The sequence below is a fragment of the Meriones unguiculatus genome, chromosome 7, assembly GCF_030254825.1.
Source record: "Meriones unguiculatus strain TT.TT164.6M chromosome 7, Bangor_MerUng_6.1, whole genome shotgun sequence".
Classification (NCBI taxonomy): domain Eukaryota; kingdom Metazoa; phylum Chordata; class Mammalia; order Rodentia; family Muridae; genus Meriones; species Meriones unguiculatus.
Window position 1 is genome coordinate 56,977,484 of NC_083355.1, and position 27,340 is coordinate 57,004,823.

At 41.1% G+C, this 27,340-nt stretch overlaps 1 protein-coding gene across 7 annotated transcripts in view; it reads right to left on the reverse strand.

Annotated features, from left to right (window-relative positions):
• Hectd1 (HECT domain E3 ubiquitin protein ligase 1) overlaps positions 1-27,340 on the reverse strand; it is an 89,863-nt gene that overhangs the window by 53,773 nt on the left and 8,750 nt on the right. For all 7 annotated transcript variants that reach the window (XM_060387469.1, XM_060387472.1, XM_021654179.2 and 4 more), the window contains exons 3-12: positions 15,492-15,726; positions 12,078-12,305; positions 10,934-11,215; positions 10,565-10,835; positions 9,134-9,210; positions 8,959-9,057; positions 7,169-7,283; positions 6,215-6,389; positions 3,595-3,733; positions 3,277-3,447 (exon numbers count right to left, since the gene is read on the reverse strand). In XM_060387469.1, the coding sequence (XP_060243452.1) occupies positions 3,277-3,447; positions 3,595-3,733; positions 6,215-6,389; positions 7,169-7,283; positions 8,959-9,057; positions 9,134-9,210; positions 10,565-10,835; positions 10,934-11,215; positions 12,078-12,305; positions 15,492-15,726 (1,792 nt within the window). The remainder of the gene's footprint in view (positions 1-3,276; positions 3,448-3,594; positions 3,734-6,214; positions 6,390-7,168; positions 7,284-8,958; positions 9,058-9,133; positions 9,211-10,564; positions 10,836-10,933; positions 11,216-12,077; positions 12,306-15,491; positions 15,727-27,340) is intronic.

Consider the following 27,340-nt stretch of genomic DNA (forward strand, 5'->3'; position numbering starts at 1 on the left):
GGACTGAGGTTCCCAGTGTCCACAGGGCAACTTGCCACTATTCAAAACCAGTTCCAAGAAGTCCGGCACCCTCTTCTGGTCTCTAAAGGTACCAGGCACACACAGAAATATATACATACTTGAAAAAAAAAAAACCACACATACATACAAAATAAAATTTTAACAATTATTTTTTTTTTAAAAAGAAGAATTTAAAAGCAAGACCAACATGATGGAAAATACAGGGCCAGTGGCAATGGCTCAGCAGATAAAGATGGCTGCCACCAAGCCTGAGACCCTGAGCTCAAGCCCTGGGACCCACAAGGTAGAACAAAGAATTGACTCCTGAACTCCATTAAAATGCTGTAACACAAACATATCCACATACAAACAAACATGAAATAAAAATGTAATTTTAAAAATTCTTAAGATAAAAATATAATATATAAAATGACTAACTCAATAGCTATGACCAGTGCAGAAAAGAAAGAAGCAAAATGAAGAGGAGAAAAGAGCCGCGTGTGGTGGTGCGCTCCTTTAATCCAGCACTCAGGGAGGCAGACGAGGCTTGATCACTTTTGAGTTTGAGGCCAGCCTGGTCTAAAAAGCAAGTCTAGGATAGCCAAAGCCACACAAAGAACCCTGTCTTGAAAAGCCAAAAAAAGAAAACCAAGAAAAAGGCAAAAGATGAGAAAAAGAACAGTTTATAACAGTAAGTACTCTAACATAAAAATTTGAGACTTGGGCAAAAAGGGAGGAAACAAGTAAATATTTAAACTATTAACAGCCATAATTTTTCCAATTTTGGCCAAAATTAGAAGAGAACAAATATTAAAGACTATCAAGAAGTGTTGGGAGGACTCTGCTGTTGGAGGCTGCAGTCCTCGCAGTCCGGAGAGCCATTCTGAGCTCAGCGTTAGGTGCAGGCCCTCCCCAGCAGGGCCTCCGGCTCTCTGCCTGACTTCATCTGTATAGTGTCTCTAGACAGATGCCCCAACCACATTTGATACATGGCCTCTGACACAGCTCCCTGCTAGCTTTTGCTTCCCTGTGCCTATAGGATAATTAGGTACTGTGGTCCTGTCATATGACAGGAGTGTGCTGTTTAATGCAAATCAAGCATCCTTGAAGTGCCTGGTTCCAAGCAATTATGTACACCTGTCCTTGGAGCCCCCCCCCACTCCCCAAGGGGCATGCAGCCTTTGTCCTCAGGAATTAAACTAGGTCCCTGAAGTGATCCCCAGAGTGCCTGATCTCTACATATGCTCTCCAGCCTTTCCGGCCTTGCACTCTCATGTCCCTCCTGACTTTATGGGCTAGTGGGAGACAGCCCCCAAGGCAGGAAGAGAACCACAAGAAAGGAATAGATTCTGCCAAAGAACAAAGAAAAAAAACCATGGAAAAAGGCACAGAAGTACATCACAAACACAAGCCATAACAAACTAAAACTGCTGAAACCCCAATCATCCTTGGATAAGGCAGATCTAACTCTTCAAAGGCAAGAATTACCAAAAATTCTGAAGCTAGGATATAGTTAAATGAGAAAAAGTGTGCATAAACATTCCACAGGAACCACCTTGCACATTGTTTATTAATTACAGAAGGCGAGAAAAGAACATTACAGCCAGGCACAGCGGGTCACACCTTGATCTTGATATTGTGGTAGGAGTATTGCCAATCAATTCAAGGCCAGCCTGGGCTACAGAGTAAATTCCAGGCCAGTCTGGACTAAAATGAGATTCTGTCTCAATACAAAACAAAAAACCCACCAGAGATAGCTAATAGAAAAAAGAAGAAAAAAACCTTAATCAAGTGAGCCAAGTCAACATGCAAATAGTTAGCATGTGCCTGAGTGCCCTTGAGGGATGCAGCAGCATTTCTATTACTACTAAAACACGCAGCCTGAATGGCATCACCAAGAAACACGACACAAATGCAAAGTGAAGCAATCAGTTCAACTAATTTACTCCTCAGAAACACCAAGGCTCCCTCTCCTCTCCTCCTCCTCTTCTCTCTCTCTCTCTCAAAATAAAAGAAAAGGTGACAAAATTGTAAGGTTCTCAAGGACTTGGGAATTAAATGGAATGAGCAATTTCAAAACCACTCAAAATCAAATAAAGAACACTTTCTCCATCTCTATTGACTGCCCATGAACTTTATTCCTAACATTTAGTGAGGTTCCTGTATGACACAGCACTAATACATATTTTTTAAATGGCAAGATATGGACAATAGCCTAAAGAGAATTTGCAAGTACCACAGTCAATCCCTGGGATACCTTTTTTTCTTTCCTTCCTTTGGGGTGAGGGTGCTATGGACTAAACCAGCCAGGGTCTAATACACCCTAAGCCCACATTCTATACTCTTAGCCCCAGCTACAGTTCTTTCATTCAAGAAAGTGGTCCCAATAATCCTAACCAAGGCCCCGACAAATATCTTTTTGTAATCAGTATGTATGTCTGAATTCCAAGCCAGAAACGGGGTGGGAGGATAACAGAGACACTGCTATTAAGGACAAGAGCAAACATGGAACAGTATCTATTAAATATTAGTTTTAGATAATGATTTTTTTTTTGACACTGCTGCAGATTCAACTGCACACCTCACTCATTCTAAGCAAGGGTTAAATCAATGAGCTATATCTCTGAGATAATGTATAAGAATGTGCTGGGGTGTTTTGTAGAGTATTTAGGTGTAACGGGGGAATGCTGTTGTAGTTTTATCTCTAAATTTTTTTTTCCCCCTGAGACAGGGTTTCTCTGTGTGGCCTTTTGACTGCCCTGGACTTGCTTTGTAGACCAGGCTAGCCTCAAACTCATACGGATCCACCTGCCTCTGCCTCCCTGAGTGCTAGGATTACAGGCTTGTACCACCACACCTGGCTTTGATGTTTTAAATGTACATATACAAGGTGGCTGCGGTGGCCTGTGCTGTGTAAAGTTTAGCTTCACCCTCAAATAAACAGAGAATTGGAGCCTATATGAGATCCTGCCTCCAAAAAAAAAAAAAAAAGAGAGAGAGAGAGAAAGATGTATACAAACACATCAGTATCTATGAAAATGATAAAGCAAAATGGGATGTTAACTAGTAGATATGACAAGAATTCTGATATTCTTTAACTATATTTGGGAACCTTGCAATACATTAAAAATTGTAACAAAAAACTTTAAAGGAAAATTTACCAAAAATTTATAGTGCTACTTTATACTGTAATTATTTTCCAACAACCATTCTAAGTTAAAAATATATTTCCTTAAAACAACCCCTGTTCCCAATTTTACAATTAGGACCACTTACTTTTTCTGGTTTTGATTCTTCTTCATTTTCATCATCAGAGGAAGGACCTGCCAAAGCTGACACTTTGCTAATTACACCAAGTCTGGCTAGCTGATCCAAAAAAATATCACCACCTTTATCTACTAAATCCCTTATGATCTGCAAAGCTAGCAAGTGGCCATCATCATCATCCTGGGGAGACAAAAAAGGAAGCACATGAGACCAACAAAGTCGACAGAAAATGAGTAAAGACAAGTACTGTCAACTGAGCAACGCAATGTTTGCCTCTGTCACAGATGACTCGCCAAAGGAATTACAGCCAACAGATGAGAAACGAACCTCTTGATCCAAGACAGCTGCAGTGATTTCCACTAGTGTTGTGGGCACATTGTGACCCACGTCAGAATCACACACTTCTTTTAACAGTGCTTCCGAGCAAAAGTGAATCATCTTTCGGATTAGAGCAAGACTGGCTTTCCTTAACAAGAAAAGAAGAGTTTTATCAAACCACAAAGCTCAAATTAGATAGTCAGCTATGCATTAGTTAAAACTGGTGTACAACAATTTTATAAGTGGTAATAAAAAGCAAAATACTTAAGAGAATACCAAAAACTTAAGACACTTTGCTATCACAACAGTTGATGTTTCCTCGCTGGTGGCTTATTTTCTATTAATAACATATTATGTTAATAAAAAAACCCACATCCTTAAAATCTTGTTAAATGATAGTCCATTTAACCAGCCTGGCTGCCAAAACAGCATGTTAATTTTAGAAAATGGAGTAAAACAGCATGCAAATATTACAAAAAGAATTGGTGTAAGTTGTAACTACCCTAAAAAATTTTATAACTCAAAACACAAAGCTCTTATCAAGTTAAATTACTTAATAGTTTATACAAAAAATTTTAATTGAATTACTTTTCCTGTTTGGCAACTTGAAAACCCATACTCAGTGTAGCTATTTCTCAAATACAAAAGATACGAGACATTAATCTCCCAGTTCAAATGCCCTGTTGGCCCTTGCCCTTCACGCCTGTCACTGGGACCACAACAGACACCTAAAGCCACACAATCAACTTCCATTTTATAACTGGCCTGTCCTTTTAAAATACGTGAAATTACAAAAAAATGTTCTGCGACTCATTACAACTCACTAACACTTGCATACTGAGAATCTCACAATATTCTAGGCACCAAGCTGCAGGGACTGTAACCCTTGAGGCTAGAGTGGCTAAACATGCTCCTGACATCCGAGTGGCCCCCTCTCTGCCTGCACCCCCATCCCTTTGTTTTTCAAGACAGGGTTTCTCTGTGTAGCTCTGGCTGTCCTGGAACTCACTCTGTAGACAGGCTGGTCTCAAACTCAGACATCCACCTGCCTCTGCCTTCTGAATGCTGGGATTAAAGGCATTTCTTTTTTTTTTTTAATTTCTCTCTTCTTTTCCTTTTCCTTTCAGTAGCACTAGGAAAAGTGCTTTAGCACTGAGTGACATCCCTGGTCTTTCTAACTCCGACTAGCTAAATTTCCAACATTCTATTTTCTATAATAAAACCTAACTTATAAACTTAATTACCAGAAAAATGATGGACAGAAGGCAAACAATTTTACTGGGATTAATCAGAGATAATTACAATTTTGAGAAATCAGTAAGTACAGTAGTTTTAGATCTGAATTCACTTATCTTTATCAGTAAATTTTTATAAACACATATAATTATTTTATACTTACAAACTTCCTATATAACATGACTTTATAAGTTAATTTCTCATAAAAGTATTCTGCTATTATATTAAAAATAGCATCATTTTGGGTAGAACAGATTTCTTTTTTCCCTTTTATATGGGGAGATTTATCCACCTATGCACTTAAAACACTTTCATATGGATGGAATACCTGTGAGTACAGCCTCCACATTTGCAAACTTATTTTAAAAAGCCAGAGACCTGGGTGTGGTCCCTCAGACCTGTGGTCCCAGCATATCGGCATATCGCCAAAGGCAAAAGGATTATACATCTGAGGCTAGCCTGGGAAACCATGAAGCTAAAAAAAAAGCTTCTGTGCAACAAAGGACAGTATCATTTTAATGATGAGACGGTCTACAGAATGGGAAGAATCTGTTGCCAGCTATACATCTGACACAGTATCTAGGATATACAAAGGAAAAAACTAAACATGAAGAAAACAACTCAATTGAAAACTGGAGCATGAAATTGTTTAGAGAGTTCTCAAAAGATAGGAAAACAAATGCCTGTGTGGATGTGTGAAAGGGGAAACAATTATTCAGTGTTGGTAGGAATGCAACCACTGTTGAAATCAATGTGGCAAATTCCTCCAAAACCTCGAATCAGATCTATCCTATGATCCTGCTGCCCCATACCTGGGCGCATACCCAGAGGACTCTATATCCTACTCTAGAGAGAACATCCTCACCCATGTTCCCTGCTGTTCTATTTACAGTAAGCAGGAAATGGAAACAACATAGATGCCCATCAACTAGCGAATGAATACAAAAAAATGTATATATACACAATGGAATATTAGTCAGCTGTCAAGAAAAGTGAAAATATTTGGTAAATACATGGAACTGTCAACAAACGTGAGTGGGATAATCCTGTCCCAAAAAGACAAACAGGACATGTGTCTTCATTTGTGGACACTGGCTTTGAAGACTATTAATTTCCAGCTGTAATGGTGCACAGCCTTTAATCCCAGCCCTGGAATTGAGAGGAGGCAGATAGGGCTCTGACTTCAGAGCCAGAATGGTCTCCACAGTAAGTTCTATCCAGGTCAGTCAGGGCTACACAATGAGACCCCATGCCAAAATAAAATAAACCAGAAGAAGATGTTCCCACTTCTAGCCTAATTTACATTCTTACTGTATTTTTTAAAACATTAACATAAACCCCAGATCTTTCTGAAGAGTGAAATATCTAATTTAAGTGCAGTACGAATAGCTACCTTATTGAAGGCAACATAGTTTGCTGAAATGTCTGTGCAAACACGGGCAATAACCTCCTCAAGTATATTGGTGCCATTTCTGGATCTCCTTTAGGCTCATTACATTCTTCTTCATCTTTGTTTGTATCTTTCTTTTTCTTGTCATCCCCTTTATTAACTGGACACATCCAATCACCTACAAAATATTATTTTTAAAAATGCTTTTTGAAATACAATTTCCTTCAAGAAGAAATATTATATATTCATTTCAAATTACCTAGAGAACAGAGTCCAATTTTCAGCACAATAAAAAGCCCTACCTACTCTGAAAACTTTAAAAATGCTCAAATCACTCTATTTACACAGCTTGTAATTATTCTTTATATGACAACCCCAAACTCTTGTAAATTTAGATTTTTTTTTTCATTCTAGACTTATACATGCAGTCTCAAGAATATAGAAAAGGGCCAGAGAGGTGACTCAGTAAGTATTTAAGAGTGTCCAAGTGTTCCACAAGAATGTGATTTCAGTTCCTAGGACTCACATCAGGCAGCTCAAACTGCCTTTAACTGCAACTACAGGAAATCTCATTTCTGATCTCCACAGGTGCTGCATTCCCATGCACACACAAACACAAATTCACACAGTTTAAAAAATAACAATAAAATCATTTAAGGGCATGGAACAGTAAGATGCTAAAAGATTCTTCCATTCCCCTGTCCCCTCTCACACATAATACTCATACACTCTCTCTCGCACACTCTTTCACACATATACTCTTGCACATACATATTTTCAGACACACACACACTCTCTCACACACACTCACACGTACACACTTTCACACACACTCTCTCTCACACACACACATTCTATATAGAATTGCTTGGCTTGCAAAGAATGGTTCATTTCTATTATGTGGGTTTGTCTGTGGAAGTGAAGTCAGCCCAGATGGCCAGAGAGCCCACAGCTCACCTGGAGACTGGAGAATGGCTACTACTTCACTGTGGCCTCTTTCTCGAGCTTTATCCAATGGTGTTTTCCCATCTTCATCTCTCAGATCCGGATTCGCACCATGCCGTAACAAAGTCTTATAAAGAAAAACATTTAAATAAACATAACTTATACTACTCAACTCTACAGTTTAAAAAGATGGCTGAGCAGTTAGGAGCACTTACTGCTCTCAAAGAGCCCGGGTGAGGTTCCCACAGCCACCTGTAATTCTAGGTGCAGGGATCCTTTTCCCTCTTCTGTCCAACAACTGCTTTTCTGAAGACAAGTGGTACACATACACACACTCAAGCATACAAACACAGCTTCCCAGAATCAACCAGCAAATACCAATACAAACCTCAGCTTGTAACTATTACCTTAAAAGCAGATATTCATATCTCAAAAACTTATACATAATTTCACTTGGTTATTTACCATTACTTTAACAGAAGTACTTCTCAGTTTATGACCTGGCAATCAGCCTCACTGTATTCTATACAATACTCTTGATCAATTCTTAGACCAAAAATGCATCAGGATCTGTGTCTTTCCTCTATTCCTATCAAATGTTTTATAACTTTACAGTGACACAATTTAATCATAATGGCTCAAACACTTTTTTCTGTGACAGAATTGATAAAACTTAAAATTACTGAAACGCAGCTAGCACCAAATGCTAGATGTATGCTGGGTTAATCCCAGAATGGAGGTGCAGGCAGAGAACTTTCTCTAAAGTAAGACCTGCTTTTCTTACTGCCTATTACAATTATCATAAGAGGTCAGGTTCTCTGTAAAACCCAGCCAGTTCAAATTGCTAGACTCTCAGCAAGGGCCTTCTCCAGTGAGAAAGAAAGCCACTCCAGGATCGTTGTCAGAATCCCTTTTACGATGTAAGATGGCAAGATAGCAACAGCACCTATCCCTCCCACACCTAAGGTGTGCTGGCTACCACCGTGGCCCATATGTTCCCTGTGTTCCCTAGTTCACCCAATCCTGACAGTAACACAAGCAATGTACAGACAAAGCATCAAGCAAACTCAGTAACAGCTTTTCTTGTCCATGAGCCGAAACTTACTTCAGCGTAGACTAACCTTTCATTATGCCAAATCATTTCACAATAAACACTCGAGTCCCATTTCACATCTGATATACTTTCATTTAACCTCTAATGTTCTAATGTTTTTTATTTTACATGTATAGGTGTTTTACCTGTGTATGTATCTATCACGTATGTACATGATACCCAAGAGCATCACTGACATGTCAGATCCCTAGTTCCACAGTGACAGTTGTGAGCAGCCATATGGGTACTAGGAATTGAACCCAGCTCCATTTGAAAAGCAGCTAGTACTCTAACCAATGAGTCAACTCTCCAGACCATGAATTTTTCAAAAGTGTAAGAAATTATATATTCTTCTTCAGAAACAGTGAAATATTTCAAATTACAGTGTAAATGGGAGGATACATGTAGACAACATGAAGTGTGAACGTATCAGGATGAACTTTTTAGCATTCTAATTTTTGAACCTTGTAGCTGTTAAAAACTAAAATGTTAACAGCATGGGGCTGGTAAGATGGCTCAGTAGGTGAAGGCACTTGCCACCAAGCCTAATGAGCCGAGTTCAATCCCTGAGACTGACATGATGGAAGTAGGGAAGTGACTCCTACAGGTTTTCTTCTGAACACCATGTGCACCATGGCAAAAACATGCAAGCAGAAGGCAAACACACAGTAAATTAGTGTAAGATAATATTTAAAAATCTGGATTTTACCTTTGCTACTTGAGGTCTTCCAAAACATGCAGCATAGTGTAATGATGAGGATCTCTGGCCTCTGTTAACATCAGCACCTCTCTCACACAGAAATTCTACCTGTAAGGTGATGAAGAATCACAAAGTTGCTCTATTACTACTTCAACACTTTGAACACCCCCTTTTATGAGCTTACCATTTCCTGAGTTCCAAATGCAGAGGCCCAGTTTAATAGAGTCTGACCCACATCATCCATAAAGTTTACTTCAAAGGCTGAAAGGCAAACACACACACAAAAATCTCTCATTTTTAAGGCCAATAAAATAACACTCAACTTTTCTAAAGTTTAAACAATTTAAGATAGCTATGAATATTTTATTAAGTACAAAAATAACATATTTTACATACTGGGGTCAATTATAAAGTAATAAATAGTAAGCAAACCTCAGGTCAGCTAAGAAGTATTGTAAAAGTTTGTATCAGTCCAGACATGGTAGCTCACAGCTATAACCCAAATACCACGAGGCAGAGAGGCAAGAGTCACTACAGGTTTATGCCGGTCTAGCCTACACTGCTCTAGAGTAGTCAGGGTTACAGAGGAACTTCGAGAAATGGGGAAGGAGGGGGGATTAGATGGATGGGGAACTACAGAGGTTTTGTTCTTGTTTTTCAAGACACGGTTTCTCTGTGTAACTCTGGCTGTCCTGGATTCACTTTGTAGACCAACTAGCCTTGAACTCACAGAGATCCAGCTGCCTCTGCCTCCTAAGTGCTGGGATTAAAGGCATGTGCCACTATTACCTGGCAAATTTTATGTTTTTGTTTTTTCCCATGTGGGAAGTTTTATCAAGGGAAGGGGTAGAAGCTCCAGTGACTATCTTCCGGATGAAGTAGGAAAGAGACATTACGTGGTTTTAAACATTAAAAATAAACATGAAATAAGAGTGGAAAAAATTACGACTCTCCTTTGATTGCTCACATCCACCTTCACATGTCTTACTATCTTTGTAGGTGTCCTTCTCTTAACCCTAATACTTAAAATGTGTATTAAAATTCCATAATAGGGGCTAGAAAAATAGCACAGAAGTTGAAAGCACTTGCTCTGCTTGCTAAAGATCAAGGTTCAAGTCTAACCAACTACATAGTGGCTCACAACCACCTAAAACTCCAGTTCTAGGCGACCTAACTTCTGGTTTCTAGGGGCACCTGCACACACAGTGCACATACATACACTTGAGCAAATACTGATACACATGAATGAAAAAGAACTAGCCAGGTGACAAAATGGGCATATTTCCAATTCTATACAAGTTCAAGCCACTCAACAAACGTGCATTCAAGCATGATCATGCAACCATACACCAGGCCAGTACTTATACAACTACACACAGGGAGGCAGGAAGGCGGTTAACAACACGTTTAGCACAACTGGTAAGCCCACTGCCCAAACACTATGCACTAGAAACAGCATACACTTCCTTATATTATGGTGTGTTTGTTTGTTTGGAGACAGGGTTTCTCTGTGTAGCCCAGGCTGTCCTGGAACGCAAAGGTTCACTTGCTCTCGGATTAAAGGCATGCGCCACCCCCCCCACTACGATCTTTCTATTTAAGAGAAACTTCCTACCTCCTGTGTCAATCGCATCTATGAGGGCATCGGTGTCTTTACTTCGAATACAGTCGATAAGCTGCCGATGGGAGCGTTCCCCAGAACTATCCAATCTCCGCAGTCCTGGGATTCTGCCCGTGGAACCAGCACTAGACTTAGGCAAAGCCTTTCGTCCTTCAAATAATAGCACCAAGAGGAGGTCAACCAAACGCATAGTGTCAAGTACACATCTTTCATCACCCTGTAATGCACTTTCAATTGAATCTGGAAGCTCTGACCTCAGAAGATCCTAAAAAGATTAAGGGAGAAAAACATCTAATACATTTGCATTATACAAAAACACGTTTCTGAAAGGTCAAAAAGCAAAAGTTCAAAAAGCACTCTTACGTGTGTTACTAGCGGAGAGCCTCTGCACAGTGTTGAGAGAAGACTTACAATGGTCGACACCTGGTTACTCAATTTGGAGTCTGCAGCTGTGGAGGGGGCTCCTGCGGTGGTGCGCCCTGGTTTACATGCTGAGGGTGGTCCTGATACAGCCCCACCAGCAGCTGCCATGCGAGACAACAGCTCCTCAGTTAGGCCGTGCTTGGCCAGTGGAGCTGGGTCCACCCCACGACGAGTAAACCGGTCAGCTAGTGATGCAAAGCAGCGCAGAGCTCCGTCTGAAACCTAACGGGGAGGAACAATGTGGTCCACGTGCCTCAGAGAGCTAGCATCAAGTCATGTCAACACAAATGGCAAGAAAGGCAGCTAGAGCAAAGATGAAGTGCACGCCATGTCTAGATCTGAAGGACAGCTCCACGTTCTGTTGACTCCATAACCTGAGAAAGCTACCTATCTGCCAAAGGCCTGTTTCCTCCCTGCAAAACAGTCTAGTAATTCTACTGTAATCCACTGTGTCTGCTCATAGGAGGTGGGGCATGTAAAGGATAAACAGACAGTAAAACTCTGAAACATTAAGTGTTATGATGTACAACTTTGCCAATATAATCTCTGAATACAAGGTAAGATAATATCTAAATAGGAAAAGGAGTATAAAATTCTAGTTTTATTTTCCAAAATAAAGCTTTCAAATATAAATAGTACGTTATTTTACTTTAGTAAACTCTCACCTATTGTTCCCAGCAAATAGAGCACTAAATTAACAAAATGACACTGAATGCAAATGCAACTATAAAAGTAACATTTAAATTTTAATAAATACATCACTTTCATAATCAAATGCTTTGTTTTGTTTTGCTGAGACAGGATCTCACTCTATACCTCTATCTGCCTGGAAACTCAGTATGTAGACTGGGCTAGCTGTGGAATCACAGAAATCTGCATGTCTCCGCTTTCTGCGAGCTTACGATTACAGGCCTACACCACCATACTCACCTTATTACATATTTTCTTGCCCTCCCAAAACTTTACAGTGTGGAAATAATAAGTAAACAAAATGAAAAGTTCAAACTATAATTTATCACAGCTCTAAAAAGGGAACATTATAAAAATCTTTTTGAAATCTGAATAGCAATAGCAATTTACTTACCTGATGATCTTCGTGTTTTAATAGACTAGATAGAGACTCTACACAAATTTCTAAAGAAGAATCCTGAGGTTCCATTTTGCCACAGAGTCTTGACACCACAGCCATGGCAGAGTGTAAGGTATCTTTATGAACCAGGTGCCCACTGTCACGAATGAAGGTAAGAACACAATTCAAACCGCCAGCCTCAAAGACTGCTCCTGACTCACGAGTGCATATCAGTTCCAGCACCTACAAGAATGACACAAAACCAACAAAGGAAAGCAACACTGGTTTAATTTCTCAGAATCAGAGAGACCATAATAAACCCTCCAAATCCAACAGCTACATTCCAAACAATAAAGACATGTGAAAGTAAATTTTGTATCAATCCAATTTTTATGTAGCCAAATATATGGAATGCATTAAAAATGCAACCTGTAATCAATAGGAAATAGCTGATATAAACCAGGTGGCACTTGGGAGACTCAGGCAGGAAAATCAGGAACTTAATACCATCCTTGGCTGCATAATGAGTACAATGCTAACCTAAGCTACATGGAGGAAAGAGAGACAAGAATGAAGCGGTCAATAACATCAAGCCTCATTAAGGATCCAAGTTTAGAGCTGAAAACAAGTGATGTCACTGGTGACCTTTTCCTGGTTGTTTTCAGGAAAGTTAAACAAACACAAACCTGATTCCAGTGGGCTTAGAAAATAGACATTTTGCTACTCTTTCTAGGAGCTGCCCATGCCAGGAAAACAGCTGAAGCAGAATCAACAGTCAAACAAGGATCTTTGGCTCTTTGGTTGTAACGTATGTTTGTTTTTTGGATTGTATGTTGTTTTTGAAGTTGCAAACTACCAATAGTAGGAATTTACAATATATACCTTCCAATGCTATAAAATACAAATTATGCAACAAAAGCAGCAGCATAGTTCCTTGTAAATCAAATTTTCAAAAGAAGCAGGTAGATTGCTGTGATTTTGAGACCAGCTAGAGCTATATAGAGACCTTGTTATAATCCAGATACTTAAAAAAATGGAATCAAGCCAGGCGTGGTGGCACATACCTTTAATCCTGGCCCTTGGGAGGCAGAAGCAGGTGAATCTCTGAGTTCGAGGCCCAGCATAGTCTACAGAGTGAGTTCAGGACGGCCAGGGTTACACAGAGAAACCCTGTCTCAAAAACAAAAAAGAAGAAAAAGAAACAAAAAAAAAAAAAGAAATCAATCACGACCAAACCCAAAATATAGAACATCATAAACATAAACGGCCTGGATTCAGTAAAAAGGAGTGTCTAGGGAAAAAGAATAAAAAGAATAGTATCAAGTGTAAGATTTAATCCTGATTATTTTTTTCAGGCAACACAACAACAACAACAAAAACATGTTTAAAAACCGCTGAGTCAGGGGGCTGGAGAGATGGCTCAGCGGTTAAGAGCACTGGCTGCTCTTCCAGAGGTCCTGAGTTCAATTCCCAGCACCACATAATGGCTAACAACCATCTGTAATACGATCCAATGCCCTCTTCTGGTGTGCATGAAAACAGTATACTCATATACATCAAACAAACAAATAAATCTTAAAAAAAACAAACACCGAGTCTATCTGTATACTGATAGACTCTGAGTATACTGCGTATTGTATACTACAAATTTACTCAGAACAGTAACATTGTAGTTCGGCAGAATACTATCATTCTTAAGATATGTGTGTTAAGATATTCACACATGAGCTGTCTTGATGCAAGCAATCTCTGAGAGTTCCGGGAGGGGTGGAGAAGGAGGTGGAGGAAAAGCGATACACTGTTAACTGGCAAGTCTGAGTGAGTAAAGGTGTTAACTGTACCATCCTTTCAACTGTAGGTTTAAACGGCATGAGACCGCACTTGTCTGAAATGCTCAGAGTGCCAGGGCCTTAAACGAAAAGGGGAAAACTTTTTAGATGAGTACTGTGGGCACACACCTATACTCCCAACACCTGGAGGTGAAAGGAACGAGAACCTTATGAGTTCAAGGCCAACCTGGCTACATAGCAAACCTCTTTATCAAAAACCCAAAACAGGGACCTGGGACCTGACTCAGTTGTTGAATTCAAAGCCAGGCCAGGCTACACAGCAAAACCTTGACTCAAAATACAAAATAAAACAATCTGAACATGTTCATAAACTACTTACTTACTACTAATGCTTTTAAAGTTGCACAGTTATTCTTACAAGGAATAAAATGGCTTGTGTGTGTGTGTGTGTGTGTGTGTGTGTGTGTGCTCGCATACAGTTACCTAAGGAAACCTGAGAAATTAGATCCTCTTAGAGCTGGAGTTACAGGTGGCTGGCTATAAGGCAGCCAACATGGGTGCTGAGAACCAAACACACGCCCTCTGCAAGAGCAGCAAGCTCTCTTACTTGCTGAGCCATCTCTGTAGCACCTAACTGTAACAGAAGTTTTGGTTTCTTTGTAAACTCAGTTATGCTATATAAATATGTTTTGTTTTAATTCCAAGTGTGGGATTCAGTTGGGCTTTTGTTTGTCCACGCCGTTAAAATTGTCTCATGCAGGATACGTGGTAACAGTCCTCTACGTGAGGCATGGAGAGGGCTATGGTCTAGGACTCTGAGAATATAGACAGCCAAAAAAGAGAAGGTGTGGCATTCAGTGTTGGTGTGTGGCATGGAGCAGTTTGGAGAAACCAGAGACGGTGTGGTGGTTTGGAGCACACAGATGGAGAGAAGAAACCTTCAGAGCACAGCAGCATGGAGGAGACTGCTGGCTGCAGAGACTGGTCTAGAGCCCTAAAAGAACCCCTTAACCCTAAATAGCCTGGAGAAGTAAAGGGGTCTGGACCCTCTGTCCCCACTAACCTTCTCTCTCCCACATAATGGTTGGGAGGCTGAAAGGAAGGTTGAGGTCTAAACACCCCGAATAAAGTAAGAGTTTTTAAAAAGACCGCTACACCTAACAGTTAACAAAATTACTAAGCCCACAGGTCTCAAAACCAGACTTCAAATCTTGGCTTTGCCACCACTACTTGCTGGTTTTCTGCATCTGTAGAAAAGCTGAGATGTTAATGGTAGCACTCACAGAACTGCCACGATGACTTGGATTCTTAGAAGAGTGCCTGTACTGGGTGCTAGTATAATTTGTCACAGTGAACACTACCCAAAGCTATTTTCACTCATTCTTTGGGTAACGTATGACTAACTTCTCTCAAGTGCTCGTGACTATCAGAAGTGAGAAGCACTGAAGCCCAACATGAGAGTGCATCACTCCCGAAAGCTGTCATCCAGAGATTTCATTTCCCAACCTTTAAGGGACCTTTGAGACCACAACAGTTGTCAACCACTGTTCTCAACCTCTCTCAAAGAAGAATGATGATAAAATTTCACTTTCCGGGTAAAACATACTTTTTATTCTCCAATAGTGTAAACACTACTTACCTTTACACACTGCTCAGCTAAGTCTCTGCTGGTCCTGTTGTTAAGTTCGACCACGACCAAGCGATTACAAAGTGCTTTTATGGCTCCATCAACCCCCACAATCCTTCGGGTGCACTCCGCAGACACGTCCAGATAGTATGTTATGGCGCGGGCCGTCACCTCTAAGACGTTGTCTGGAGCACTCTCATCAAGAAAAATTTTGCAGAGAGCTGGTAAGAAAGTACGAGGAGGACATCTGCAGAGAAAAACATATTATGATTAGGATTACTAAACAAAAGATTAACATTTTTAATATTATATATAAATATTAGGTACTATTTTCACACTGTTTTTGCTGCCACTGTAATACTCACACACAGCCGGGCGTAGTGGCACATGCCTATAATCCCAGCACTCAGGGAGGCAGAGACAGGTGGATCATTGGGAGTTTGAGCCTTCAAAACGAGTTCAGGACAGCCAAGGCTACACAGTGAAACCCTGTCTTGAAAACCAAAATAAATAATACTTACACACACATTTCATTATTGTGCAAATACCAAAGTGGAACTGCTTAAAGCAAGAGCGCCAATTTGAAACCCTGATCGCCTCCAAATAAAATTAAGTATTCTCTGTTCCTTAAATCTAATAAAATCAGTGCACACATTTAATGTGTCTCATTATGTCAAGACCAGACATGTAGTTCAATTACACTTTTTTACTGATACGAGTTCGTGTGTGTGTGTGTGTGTGTGTGTGTGTGTGTGTGTGTGTAGGTGGACACGTGCCATGGTGTATTTATGTGTGTGCATGCAAGTAGGTACACACATGCCAGTGTGTGTGAGTGTGTGCGTGTGCAGGTGCATGCACGACAGAAGACAACTTGTGGGAATCAGTTCTCGGCTTCCACCATGTGGGTCCAGGGAATTGAACTCAAATCATCAGGCTTGACAGCAAGCACCTTTCCCACTAAACCATCTCAGTGGCCACATGGTGGCTCACAACTACTGGGTAACTGCGACTCAAGGACTTGATGGCCTCTTCTGACCCCGCAAGTGTCAAGCATGCATGTGAAGCACACGTGCAGGTAGGTAACACTCATACACATACACAAATCAAATATAAAAAGGAACAGGGGCTCCATATTCTTACCAAACACAAAATAGGAGAGACTGCAACTTACATTCAGTAAATACCTCAGTTACACAACATTTAATATATTATTAAGACAAAGGTAAATAATACTGTCAAATCTTTGTTTTTTTGAAATGGCATCTCATCAAGCCCAGGGAGATCTTGAAGTCACTATGTAGCTGAAAATGACCCTGAATTTCTGATCCTTTAGCTCCTTCTGAGTGCTAGATATTCCATTCAGTGCTAGGTAGTCAGAGATTGAACCTAGGACTTGGTAGATTCCAGGTGAGCACTCTACCCACTGAGCTACATCTCTAACCCCTTTCCTTCCATTTTTAATGTAGATAAGTAACTGCCTTCCATACCTTCACCAACTTTAAAAATTACTTGTATAGTAACTGTTCTTAACTTCATTTTTTATCATTATCTATCAATCTATCTATCGATCTACCTATGTACTTACCTACCCACCTATGGTCAAAGAATGATGGGAGGTGATTCTCTTCCTCCACTCTGGGCCCTGAGGCTCACACTCACACTGCTATCCTTTAGTACCTTTACTTGCTGAACAATCTGGTAGGTGCTCTCTCTGCCTGCACCCCCCCCTCCTTTTTAAGTGACAGAATCTCACGACATACCTGTGAATGCCCTCAAGCTCTTTATATAGATCAGACCAGGCTGGCCTTAAACTCACAGAGATCTGTCTACCTTTGTCTCTCCAATGCTGGATGATTTAACTTAACAGTACAAAAGCAGGGACATTATAAAAGATTTTAGATGACTTCTTTCATTCAATGACTAAGCAATAAACTTTAAACACAGGTGATTTTTACTAGGTAGTAACACTGACAACCTATGACAATATAGGCATTTAAAACTCTGGGGTGGATTACAGGAACTCATGGCCTAGTTCTCAGATAAGATCATACTTCTGCCAAGAATATCAGAATCTAAAGCACTGCTGTTGTCTGCATATGCAGTATATAATATACAGACAAAGCTGTGATAGTCTTAATGCTACCCCAAAAACAGTCTTAAGAAATCTGTTTTTCTATGTAGGCATGGCAGGAAAATCCAGCACTTGATCAAGGCAAGAAGTTCAAGGTCATCATCCTTGGCTACATACAGCCTTACCTATATGTGACCCTATCTCAATAAATTAATTAAATATCCAGATGTAGTGGCACATGCCTGTGTCCCAGAACTTGAGATTTAGGAAGGAGGATGGAGTGCTTAAGAGTAGCATGTGCTACATAGTGAGACCTTCTAGGGAAAGAAAAATGTTTCAGAAGTATGGATGTAGCATGGTTGGCAGAACGCGTGCCTAGCATACATGAAAGCCCTGGGTTCAGTCCCCAACACTGCATATAAACAGTGTCGTGGCATACACTATAATCCTGCACTCAGAGAGTGGAGGCAGGACTGGAGGAATTCAAGTCATCTTGACTACCTAAGTTCTAGGCCAACAAGGCTACTTCTTTCAAAAGAAAGTAGGAAACAGAAACCTTTAGCAGAAAGTTATTGTGATGTTTTGAATGAGAACAGCCCCTAGGCTCAAATATTGGGCTGTGTGGTTCCCGGCTGGACTGTTTAGGAAGGACTAGGAGCTGTGGCCTTACTGGAGGTTTGTCGAAAGATGGGGGAAGCAGGGAGGGGGTAGTCTTTTGGGTTTCAAAAGCCAGGCCCAGAGTCAGTGAGTCAGTGAGTCAGTCTCTCTGTCTTTGTTCCTGTCTCTCTCTCTCTCTCTCTCTCTCTCTCTCTCTCTCTCTCTCCTTCCCCCCACCCGTCTTGGCCTGCTGCCTTGTGGATAAAATACAAGCTCCCAGCTACTCCTCCAGTGGCCTGCCTGCCTGCCTGCTGCCATGTTTCCTACCATAATGACCCTGCATAAACCCTCTAAAACTGTAAGCAAGCCAATTAAATGCTTTCATTTATAAGTTACCTTGGTCATGGCATCTTTTCACAGTAACAGAACAGAAACTAAGACATGTATTTAATAGGGAAACAAGAGGTTTTGCTAACTGAGGAAATGGTGTGTGTGTTCTCCAAAATATGAAGACCCTCCTGATCAACCTCTGTGGGACAAATCAGTTTAAAAGAGACAGGGCCAAGAATATACCTAACAGTAGAGCACTACCTATCTAGCATGCACATGACCCTGGCTGATATCTGTAACTGAAGGAAAAGAGTAAAGAAAAATGCCCATGAAGTTTTAACCTTAGGGAGTCTCTAATTTTTAAGTATAATTAACTTTATTTTTCAAAGGGAGAGGAAAAAAAAAAAAAAACAAACCTAAGATGCTCTACATAATATATGCCAACTATATTGAAAATCTTTCTTTCCCTATATCTTTCCTAATCTATACCTTCTTTTCCCTTTTGGTTTTCTGAGACAAGGTTTAACTATGTAGCCCAGGCTGGCCTGGAAATAACCATGGGCATAACTCAAGGTTCCAGGGTATTCTTCATTCAGGCTTTTGCCTCATGAGGTTCTCGGTCAAAGTACAAGACACCTAATGTATATTTGACTTTTGTACAAGGAAATGTTTTTCTTTCTGTCTCCGTCTCTGTCTCTCGGCCTCCTTCCCTTTTCTCTCTCTGAGACAGGGTTTCTCTGTGTAGGCAGGCTGACCTAAACTAAGGCACACAGCAGATACTGTCATTTTCATACTAAGGCGTTAGCGGTATACTCATACGCATTTAAAATTCTTACTCTGGAGACTGATGAGATGGCTCAGCAGGTAGAGTGCTTTACCGTCTGCATGGAGACATGACCACATGAGGATATGACTGCAGGTCTCCACCACCCAAGGAAAAGTCTGGCCCAGTGTCTGCAGGTGTCTACAATCCCAGGACTGAAGAGACAGAGCCAGGGGGATCCCCAGAGCTCAGCGAGTCCAGGACAGCCAGGGCTACAGAGAAACCCAGTCTCAAAAGAACAAACACACACATACACATACACATACACATACACACACACACACACACACACACACACACACACACACACACTTGTTTAATCGGGAAAACCGACCTGACTGTAAGTTTACAGCATCAACGTTAAGTGTCCACTGCACCTAAATTTTCCCCACTGCCTACAGTAAGTATGATACACATCTTTTTTTCCTTCTAGCTTATTCATTCTAGTCTCTTAGAATCCCTTCTCTTCCCTCTTCTTACTATTGATTTTGTTCACTCCCTTAGTTTATTTAATGAGGGTATAGATCTATCCACATACCACAAAGCTGACCAAGGAAGGGCATGCTCACAGAGAGTAATTAAGAGCTTATTCAGCAACCATAAAGCTCAGGCTGAATTATCTACCTACGAAGGGTCTCTCTGAAAACGCTAACAAATTCCCCAACTTGACTTCAAACCAACTCCCTATCACTGTCTCCAGCTAGAATCAACACTGTCTCTTAAGTGAGTACGTCTAAAATAACCACTGCTTTACGTCTCTATACGCCCAAATTCCCATCACAGCGAATGTAAACTAACCAGAAAGCCTAAACCTTAGATTCGTCCTTTTTTTTTCTCCCATTCCCCACAATTACACATCCAATCAATCAGTTGATTCCTATGCTCCATGAAGTAAACTAGCTCTAAAACTAGCCTTGTAAGTGAACCCTGACTTTGACTGGGAGACCCTGCCTTAAAGAATGAGGAAGAAGAGCCACTGAGGAAGACTGCCAACATCGACATGGGGCCGCCACATGTGTGAAGGTTTTTAATACAGAACTGAACAGAAACTAAATACCCACAGCTTAGACTTACACCTGGCATGGAGGCACACACCTGGAATCCCAGCACTCAGGAAGCAGAGGCAGGAGGATCAGGAGTTTGAGACTATCTTAGCCTACACTGTGAATTCAAAGCTAGCCTGGGCTAGATAGGAAATTACCAAAACATTTTGACCACAATGGTAGGAAAGCAACACACATTCAGAAGAAAGCCCAATGCAGTTTTTGAATGCTGACCTTTTCCTGGGCTAGAAATAGCCTCTCATGATCTGCAGTGGCAGCCTGCCACAGCAGCTCCCAGTCAGGGCAGTATCATGAGGGTAAACAACCCGCACCACAGTGTATGTAGCCTTGCTATCAAAGGTAGGCAGTCCAACAAGGGATTCCCCCCTCTCCTTTGTGCCAATTTGCTAACTACAGCAGGATTGTAAGTTAGCTGCCACCAATGGGATGAGAGAATCATCACCTACGTCAGGAATTAAAAAGAGAGGCCATTTTGGACATGCATGCTTCCTAGCTGGCTTGGGTTCAGCACATCCTTTTGACAAATAGATTTCCTTGCTGAATGACTTTCACCCTATGTGTTTCTTAGCATAACACCAAAAATTCATATTCCCAACAATCTCTTTGATGAACTATGATGTTCAGTAATTTAGGTGTATTAAATGCATTTTTAGCTGATGTTATTTTCAATTAACAAGGGACTTACTGGGCTACAACCCCATCTTAAAGTAAAAAAGTACCTATAATTAGTCACAAAAAATAAATTTATACTTTGGTGGCAATCAACACAGCATAAGCTTATCAGTGTCTATCACACCCCATGATTATAACCAGACTTTGGGTGGACTACAAGTCTACCAAGTCCTACCAAGGACTTGAAACTGCGGATAGACTGAAACGGAGGTCAGAACATAAATAATCTTTCTTCTCTTTCTTTAAAAATAATTTAGTGTGTGTATTGCATAGACCTAGAGTCACACACACTGTATTGAGTAACCCAGTATGGGTGCTGGGAACTGAGCTAGAACCAAACTCTGTTCCTTGCAGAGCAGTGCCCATTCCTAACCACTGCGCCATCCCTTCCTACCCTTTCTCTTTTCTCTCACACTCTGGCCTCTTGCTTAGCCTACATCTGGAATGTCCACCAGAGATCCCGTCTTCAAAGCATGGCAGGCAGACTGCAGTGCTGGGGAAGAGTAGTCTTTGGGAGGTGAGGCCCAGGAGAAAAAGACTGGTCATGGCCGGTAGGCAATAGCAGAGGGTATCAGGAGCTCCGGTCCCTTTCTTTCAGCTTCCAGACTGCCACCACGCCTGGCTGTGAGTCCTCCCTATGTTCCAGACACTAATCACCTCTGGGATTTATAACTGGCAAACAATTTCTCCCATTCTCTAGGCTGGTGACCATTTCCTTTGCTGTACAGAAAATTTTAATGTTACACAATTCCATTTCTTGAAATGATTTCCTAAGCTATCTGGGCCTTTTTCAGAAAGTCCTTGCCCATGCCTATACCTTTAAGTGTTTTCCCTATAATTACAAATATGCCTGATGCAGCTAGGGTAGTTATGAACGTGGCCCAGTACAATGGTAGATCATAAAGTCATATTACAATACCACTGTCATTACCTTCAGAATTTCAGGCAAGTGGTAGTGGTGTACGCCTTTAATTTCACACTGGGGAGGCAGAGGCCAGCAGATTTCTGTGAGTTTAAAGCCAGCCTGGTCTACAGAGTGAGTTCCAGAACAGCCAGGGTTACACAGAGGAACCCTGCCTCAAAAAAAAAAAACAACAAAACACTGCACACAGCTTCCGTTTACCTTTCTCTAGATCAACCAGTATATCTGAGGTTTGCCAACCAATGAAGTTTGTTTGTTTGTTTGTTTGTTGTGTTTGAGCCAGACTTGCTGCATAGCCCTGGCTGGCCTCAAACTCTTGGGGAGCCTCAGCCTCTCAAATGCTAGGATTACAGGAATGCGGAATTTTCTGGCAAATTGTTTTTGCATTACCAAGAAGCATATTAGGAATACAGACCACGCCTAGACATATGTTTCAGTGGCTGAAAGCACTTTGTCACTTATGTAGGACCCAGGTTTGATTCCCAGCATCCACACAGTGGCTCATAACTAAACTCTGTAAATTCAGTTCCAGGGCATCCAATGCTATCTTCTGGCCTCTAAAACACTAGGCACACACACTGTACACAGACATACATGCAGGCAAAACACTCACACATAATTTTTTTTTTTTTTAATTTAAAGGAATGTTGACAACTTAATCAGAATGTCTGTTTTAACAAGAGCCGCAGGGGATTCTCAGGGTGCACATTAGAAGCTTAAGGCTCAAGGCTGGGGCTGGAGCTCAGTGTACAGCTCTTAACTAAGACAACAAAGCCTCAGGTCTGACCCGCAGAACTGAAAAAGACAGTACTGCCCCACATAAAAGCCAGTTCACACTATGGGTTATTTATCCTCTGACCCAGATCCTTTTCCTTTACAACTAACTCAAAAATTTCTCTGTAAATTCTGTCTCCACGTCTTCATGTTCCGCTCTCTCCTCAGTCCGCTCACCTCTGTACTCACTGCCAGTCTACTTGAGAATGATGCTAACATACAAGGGACACCTTTCAGTCTTCCTTCCACTGGACCTCAATGGTATTCAATCACACAGCTCTCTCTGGAACCACTGTTTCCTATGTGGACAAGTGCACTAATGATGTAGCAGCAAGGATAACGCTGCTGAAGCTGGTGGCTCCACCTTTAACCCCAGCACTGGGGAGGCAGAGGCAGGTGCAATACTGTGAGTTCAGCTTGATTTACAGAGTGAGTTCCAGGATAGCCAGGGCTACACAGTGAGAACCTGTCTCCAAAACTATCAAAAATACTGTCAGTGCTTTATCATGATGAGGACACTAGCTAAATACTACAGCTGATGCTAACTATTTCTTCATTGCCAGGAACTAACAGGAAAATAAAAGCCAATTTCACCAAAGAATAATGTTGATGAAGCAACAAAATGATTAATTTTGCTAAACCTGAACCTTTCAGATACAAATCTTTTTAATATCTACAAAGAAAATGAGAACTAAGCACAAAGCACTTCTACATAACCAAATAATAGCTTGTCAGTGAAAAATGCCTGTTCGATGGTCTGCGAATTGAACCAGTGGCTATTTTCTTTCGGTAACATTTTTATTCAAAGAACATCAACAAACTAATTATACAGGCTCAGTATCTGGCAAACAGCTGGTGAGATGGTTCGGCAAGTAAAGGAACATGCCAACAAGCCTGATAACCTGAGTTCAATTCCCAAGGAACTCATATAATAAGAGAATGACTCTAAACGTTGAGTTGTACAAGACTCACTGTAGCTAACACACACACACCAAATAAACAAACAAGTAAATAAATAAGTAAATAAATGTAATAAAAATATCTGGTGGGCTGGAGAGATGGCTTAGAGATTAAGAGCACTGTCTGCTCTTCCAGAGGTCCTGAGTTCAATTCCCAGCAACCACATGGTGGCCCACAACCATTTATACTGGGATCTGATGCCCTCTCCTGGCATGCAGGTATATGCGCAAATAGTGCACTCATATACAATAAGTAAATAAATCTTTAAAAAATGATATCTGGTAAACATTTCCTCTAAAATTAATGAAGCATACCTCTACTCCAAGTAAAACAATTAATGGGGCTTGTTACCCATTATAAAAACTTTCAAGCTGGGCCCAGTGGCACACGCCTGTGCTCCCAGAGAGTCAGAGGCAGGCGGATCTCTGAGTTCAAGGCCGGCCTGGTCTACAAACTAAGTCCAGGATAGCCAGGACTACATAGAGAAATCCTGTCTCGAAAAACAAATTAAAAAAATAATAATAATTCAATGGGCTGAAGAGATGGCTCAGAGGTTAAAGGCACTGGCTGCTCTCCCAGAGGTCCTGAGTTCAATTCCCAGCAACCACTTGGTGGCTCAAAACCACCTATAATGAGATCTAGTGCCCTCTTCTGCAGGCGTACATGCAGACAGAACATTGTATACAGACTAAATTATAATTTTAAAAGAAATTCAAACCTTCAAGCAAAAATTACAATTTTGGAGAATATATTTGCCATAAAGAGCTGACAACATCCCAATAAAGACGTTTTTAATACAGTAACAGTCACAGTAACAATGTGAGTTTTTTATACTGGTAGAATGAACTATACCAACATTTAAAATATCTGTTCAACTCAGTGGAAAGTATTTTCCACATGACCAATAGAAGATTCTATAAAATTAATATAGATGAGTCACCCACTCAAAGTATAAAACACATCAAGCAGGTCTGAGGTTCAAGCTATAATCCCAGCTATTTGGGAGTTTAAAGCAAAAGGACCAAGTTCAAGGCCAGCGTAACTAGTAAGTGTAAGACTCTGCCTCAAAATACAGAGTGTTTAAAAGGGCTGGGAAGCTGGAGCCATAGCTCAGCTGGCAGGATGCTCACCTACAATGCACAAAGCCCGGAGCCCAATCTCCAGCACGCCATAGGCCAGGCGCCTCAGTACACACCTGCAATGCCAGCACTCTGCAGAGCAGAAGTTCATCATCCTTAGCTACACAGCAAGTTCCGGGCCAGCCAGGGCTACACAATAAGAACCTGTCTTATTTATCCTCCCCAATTCCACAGACACCCCCCCCCCAAAAAAAAAAAAAAAAAGCAAAAGGATAGTTTTGAGAGAGTCTGGATTTGCTCAATGTTGGGGTTTGAGAGAGTGTGTGAAAGGAAGAAGGTGGATAATGGTACCTACCAGTCACAGAAAGACAATGAAAAAAGGCTTGTTTGTTTTGTTCTGTGACAGGGTCTTACTTACTACACAGCCCAAGCTGGCCTCAAATTTTTGACAGTTCTCCTGTTCTGGCCTCCCAAATGCTGAGATTACAGGCGTACACCACCACTCCCAGCCAAAGATGACTGTTTTGAAAGACTGCATCTGGAGTTGGATTTGCTCATGACAACATTTGAGACATCTTTCCTAGTGGCGATGTTGAAGAAAAGTGTCAGGTTAGTAAGTTTAGAAATTATAAGTGGGCCCTAAGTTACAGGAAAAAAAAAATGAAAAGAGCAGAGTTTGTTGAGGGCTGGGGATGTAGCTCAGGTGGTAGAGGGCTTGTCTAGCATACACAGAGCCCTGAGCTGGACACCCAGCACAGCGTAAGATGGACACTGTAGCACACTTGGAATCCCAGTACTTGGGTGGGGAAAGCAGAAGAGCTGAAGGTTTAAGGTCATTCTTGGCTACACAGCCAACTGGAGACCAGTGTGAGCTACATGAGACGATGCTCACAGCAACGTCAGCATTTAAAAATTATGATGAGACCTGAAGAATTAGTCTATGTGTTGTTCAGATCCTCTACTATTTACTATACTCAAAATGAATGTGGGGAATTTAAAAATGTACTTAGAGAGTTTATTTTAAAATAGCCTCTGGCAACTCTCCAGCATGAGCTTCCCACACTTGTATATGTCCTACCTTTTTTTTTTTTCAAATGTTTTATCGAGATAGGATTTCACTGTGTAGCCCTGGCTGTCCTGGAGCTCACTCTGTAGACCAGGCTGACCTTAAACTCAGAGATCTCTGCTTCCATAGCACTGGGATTAAAGGTGTATGCCACTTCCACTCAGGTGTACATCTTATTCTCCCAAAACATCCACACTTAAAATCTGTTGAAATGTCTTTAAAGGGCTGGAAAGATGACCCAATGGCTAAGAGAATGTGCTCCTCTTGCAGAGGAGCAGAGTTTGGTTCCTCTGTCATATCAAACAGCTTACAACGATGTCTATAACTCCAGCTCTAGGAGATCTGACACTTCTGGCCTCTGAGAGCACCTGCATTCATACACACATACCCACACTCAGACACACACATACCTACTCATAAATAAGTTTTAAAATGGCCTGAGGATTTGAATTTGATTCCTGAGTCCATGTGCAACTCTAGAAAGCTGTTCTGACATGTGGTGCATTTGTGACATAGACACACACTAACACACACAAAGATACAAAGACACACAGACAAACACACACATAAATATGATTTTTTTAACTAAAACAGAACAAACAGCTGGGCCTGCTGTCATGAGTTTATATTCCCAGGACTGGAGAGGTGGAGACGTGGACAGCTTGAGGTCAGCCAGAGTACTCTAACTGGCAGGCCTCATGTTCCATTGGGACATGTCTCAAAAAAGAATGGGTGTGGCTGGCGAGATGGCTCATTTGCAAAGGTGCCTGCCTCACAAACCTGATGACCTGAGTTTAACTCCCAGAGCCCATATAAAACTAGGAGAACACCAACTCTACCACAACCTTGTCATCCGGCTGGTATATTCATGCTAGTTAGGTAAGCTCATGTACTGCCCCTACCATATGCATCTACACCCAATAATAATGATAAATAAGTAATAACGTTTAAATCAAAAGGGTAGCTGAGGGATGGAGAGATGGCTCAGTGGTTAAGAGCACTGTCTGTTCTTCCAAAGGACCTGAGCTCAATTCCTAGCACCCACAGGGCAGCTCACAACTGTCTCCAATTATGTGGATTCTGATACCTTCATACCAATGCACAAAGAATAAAATTAAATAAACTATTAAAAAATAAAAATTAAAAACAGATGAAACCTTCCTGTAAAAAAAGAAAAAAAAAAGGGAGATGATTCCTGAGGGCCACCCACCACAATGTCTTCCAGCAAACTCTAACTCTCTTTGAGAAGTCTATACCCAAGCTCTGGGTGGATCTTCAGAAATGCCTTCTTTCTGCTAACCTTCATGCTTAAAATTAGTCTTTAAAGTCTTTTAGCCTGGCACAGTGGCACACGCCTTTAATCCCTGTACACAGGAGGCAGAGGCAGGCAGACTTCTTGAGTTTGAGGCCAGCCTGGTCTATACAGTAAGTTCCAGGCCAGGCAGGACTATATAGTGAGACCTTGTTTTTAAAAAAGGCTTTGAAGGCACTCGTGGGCCTACA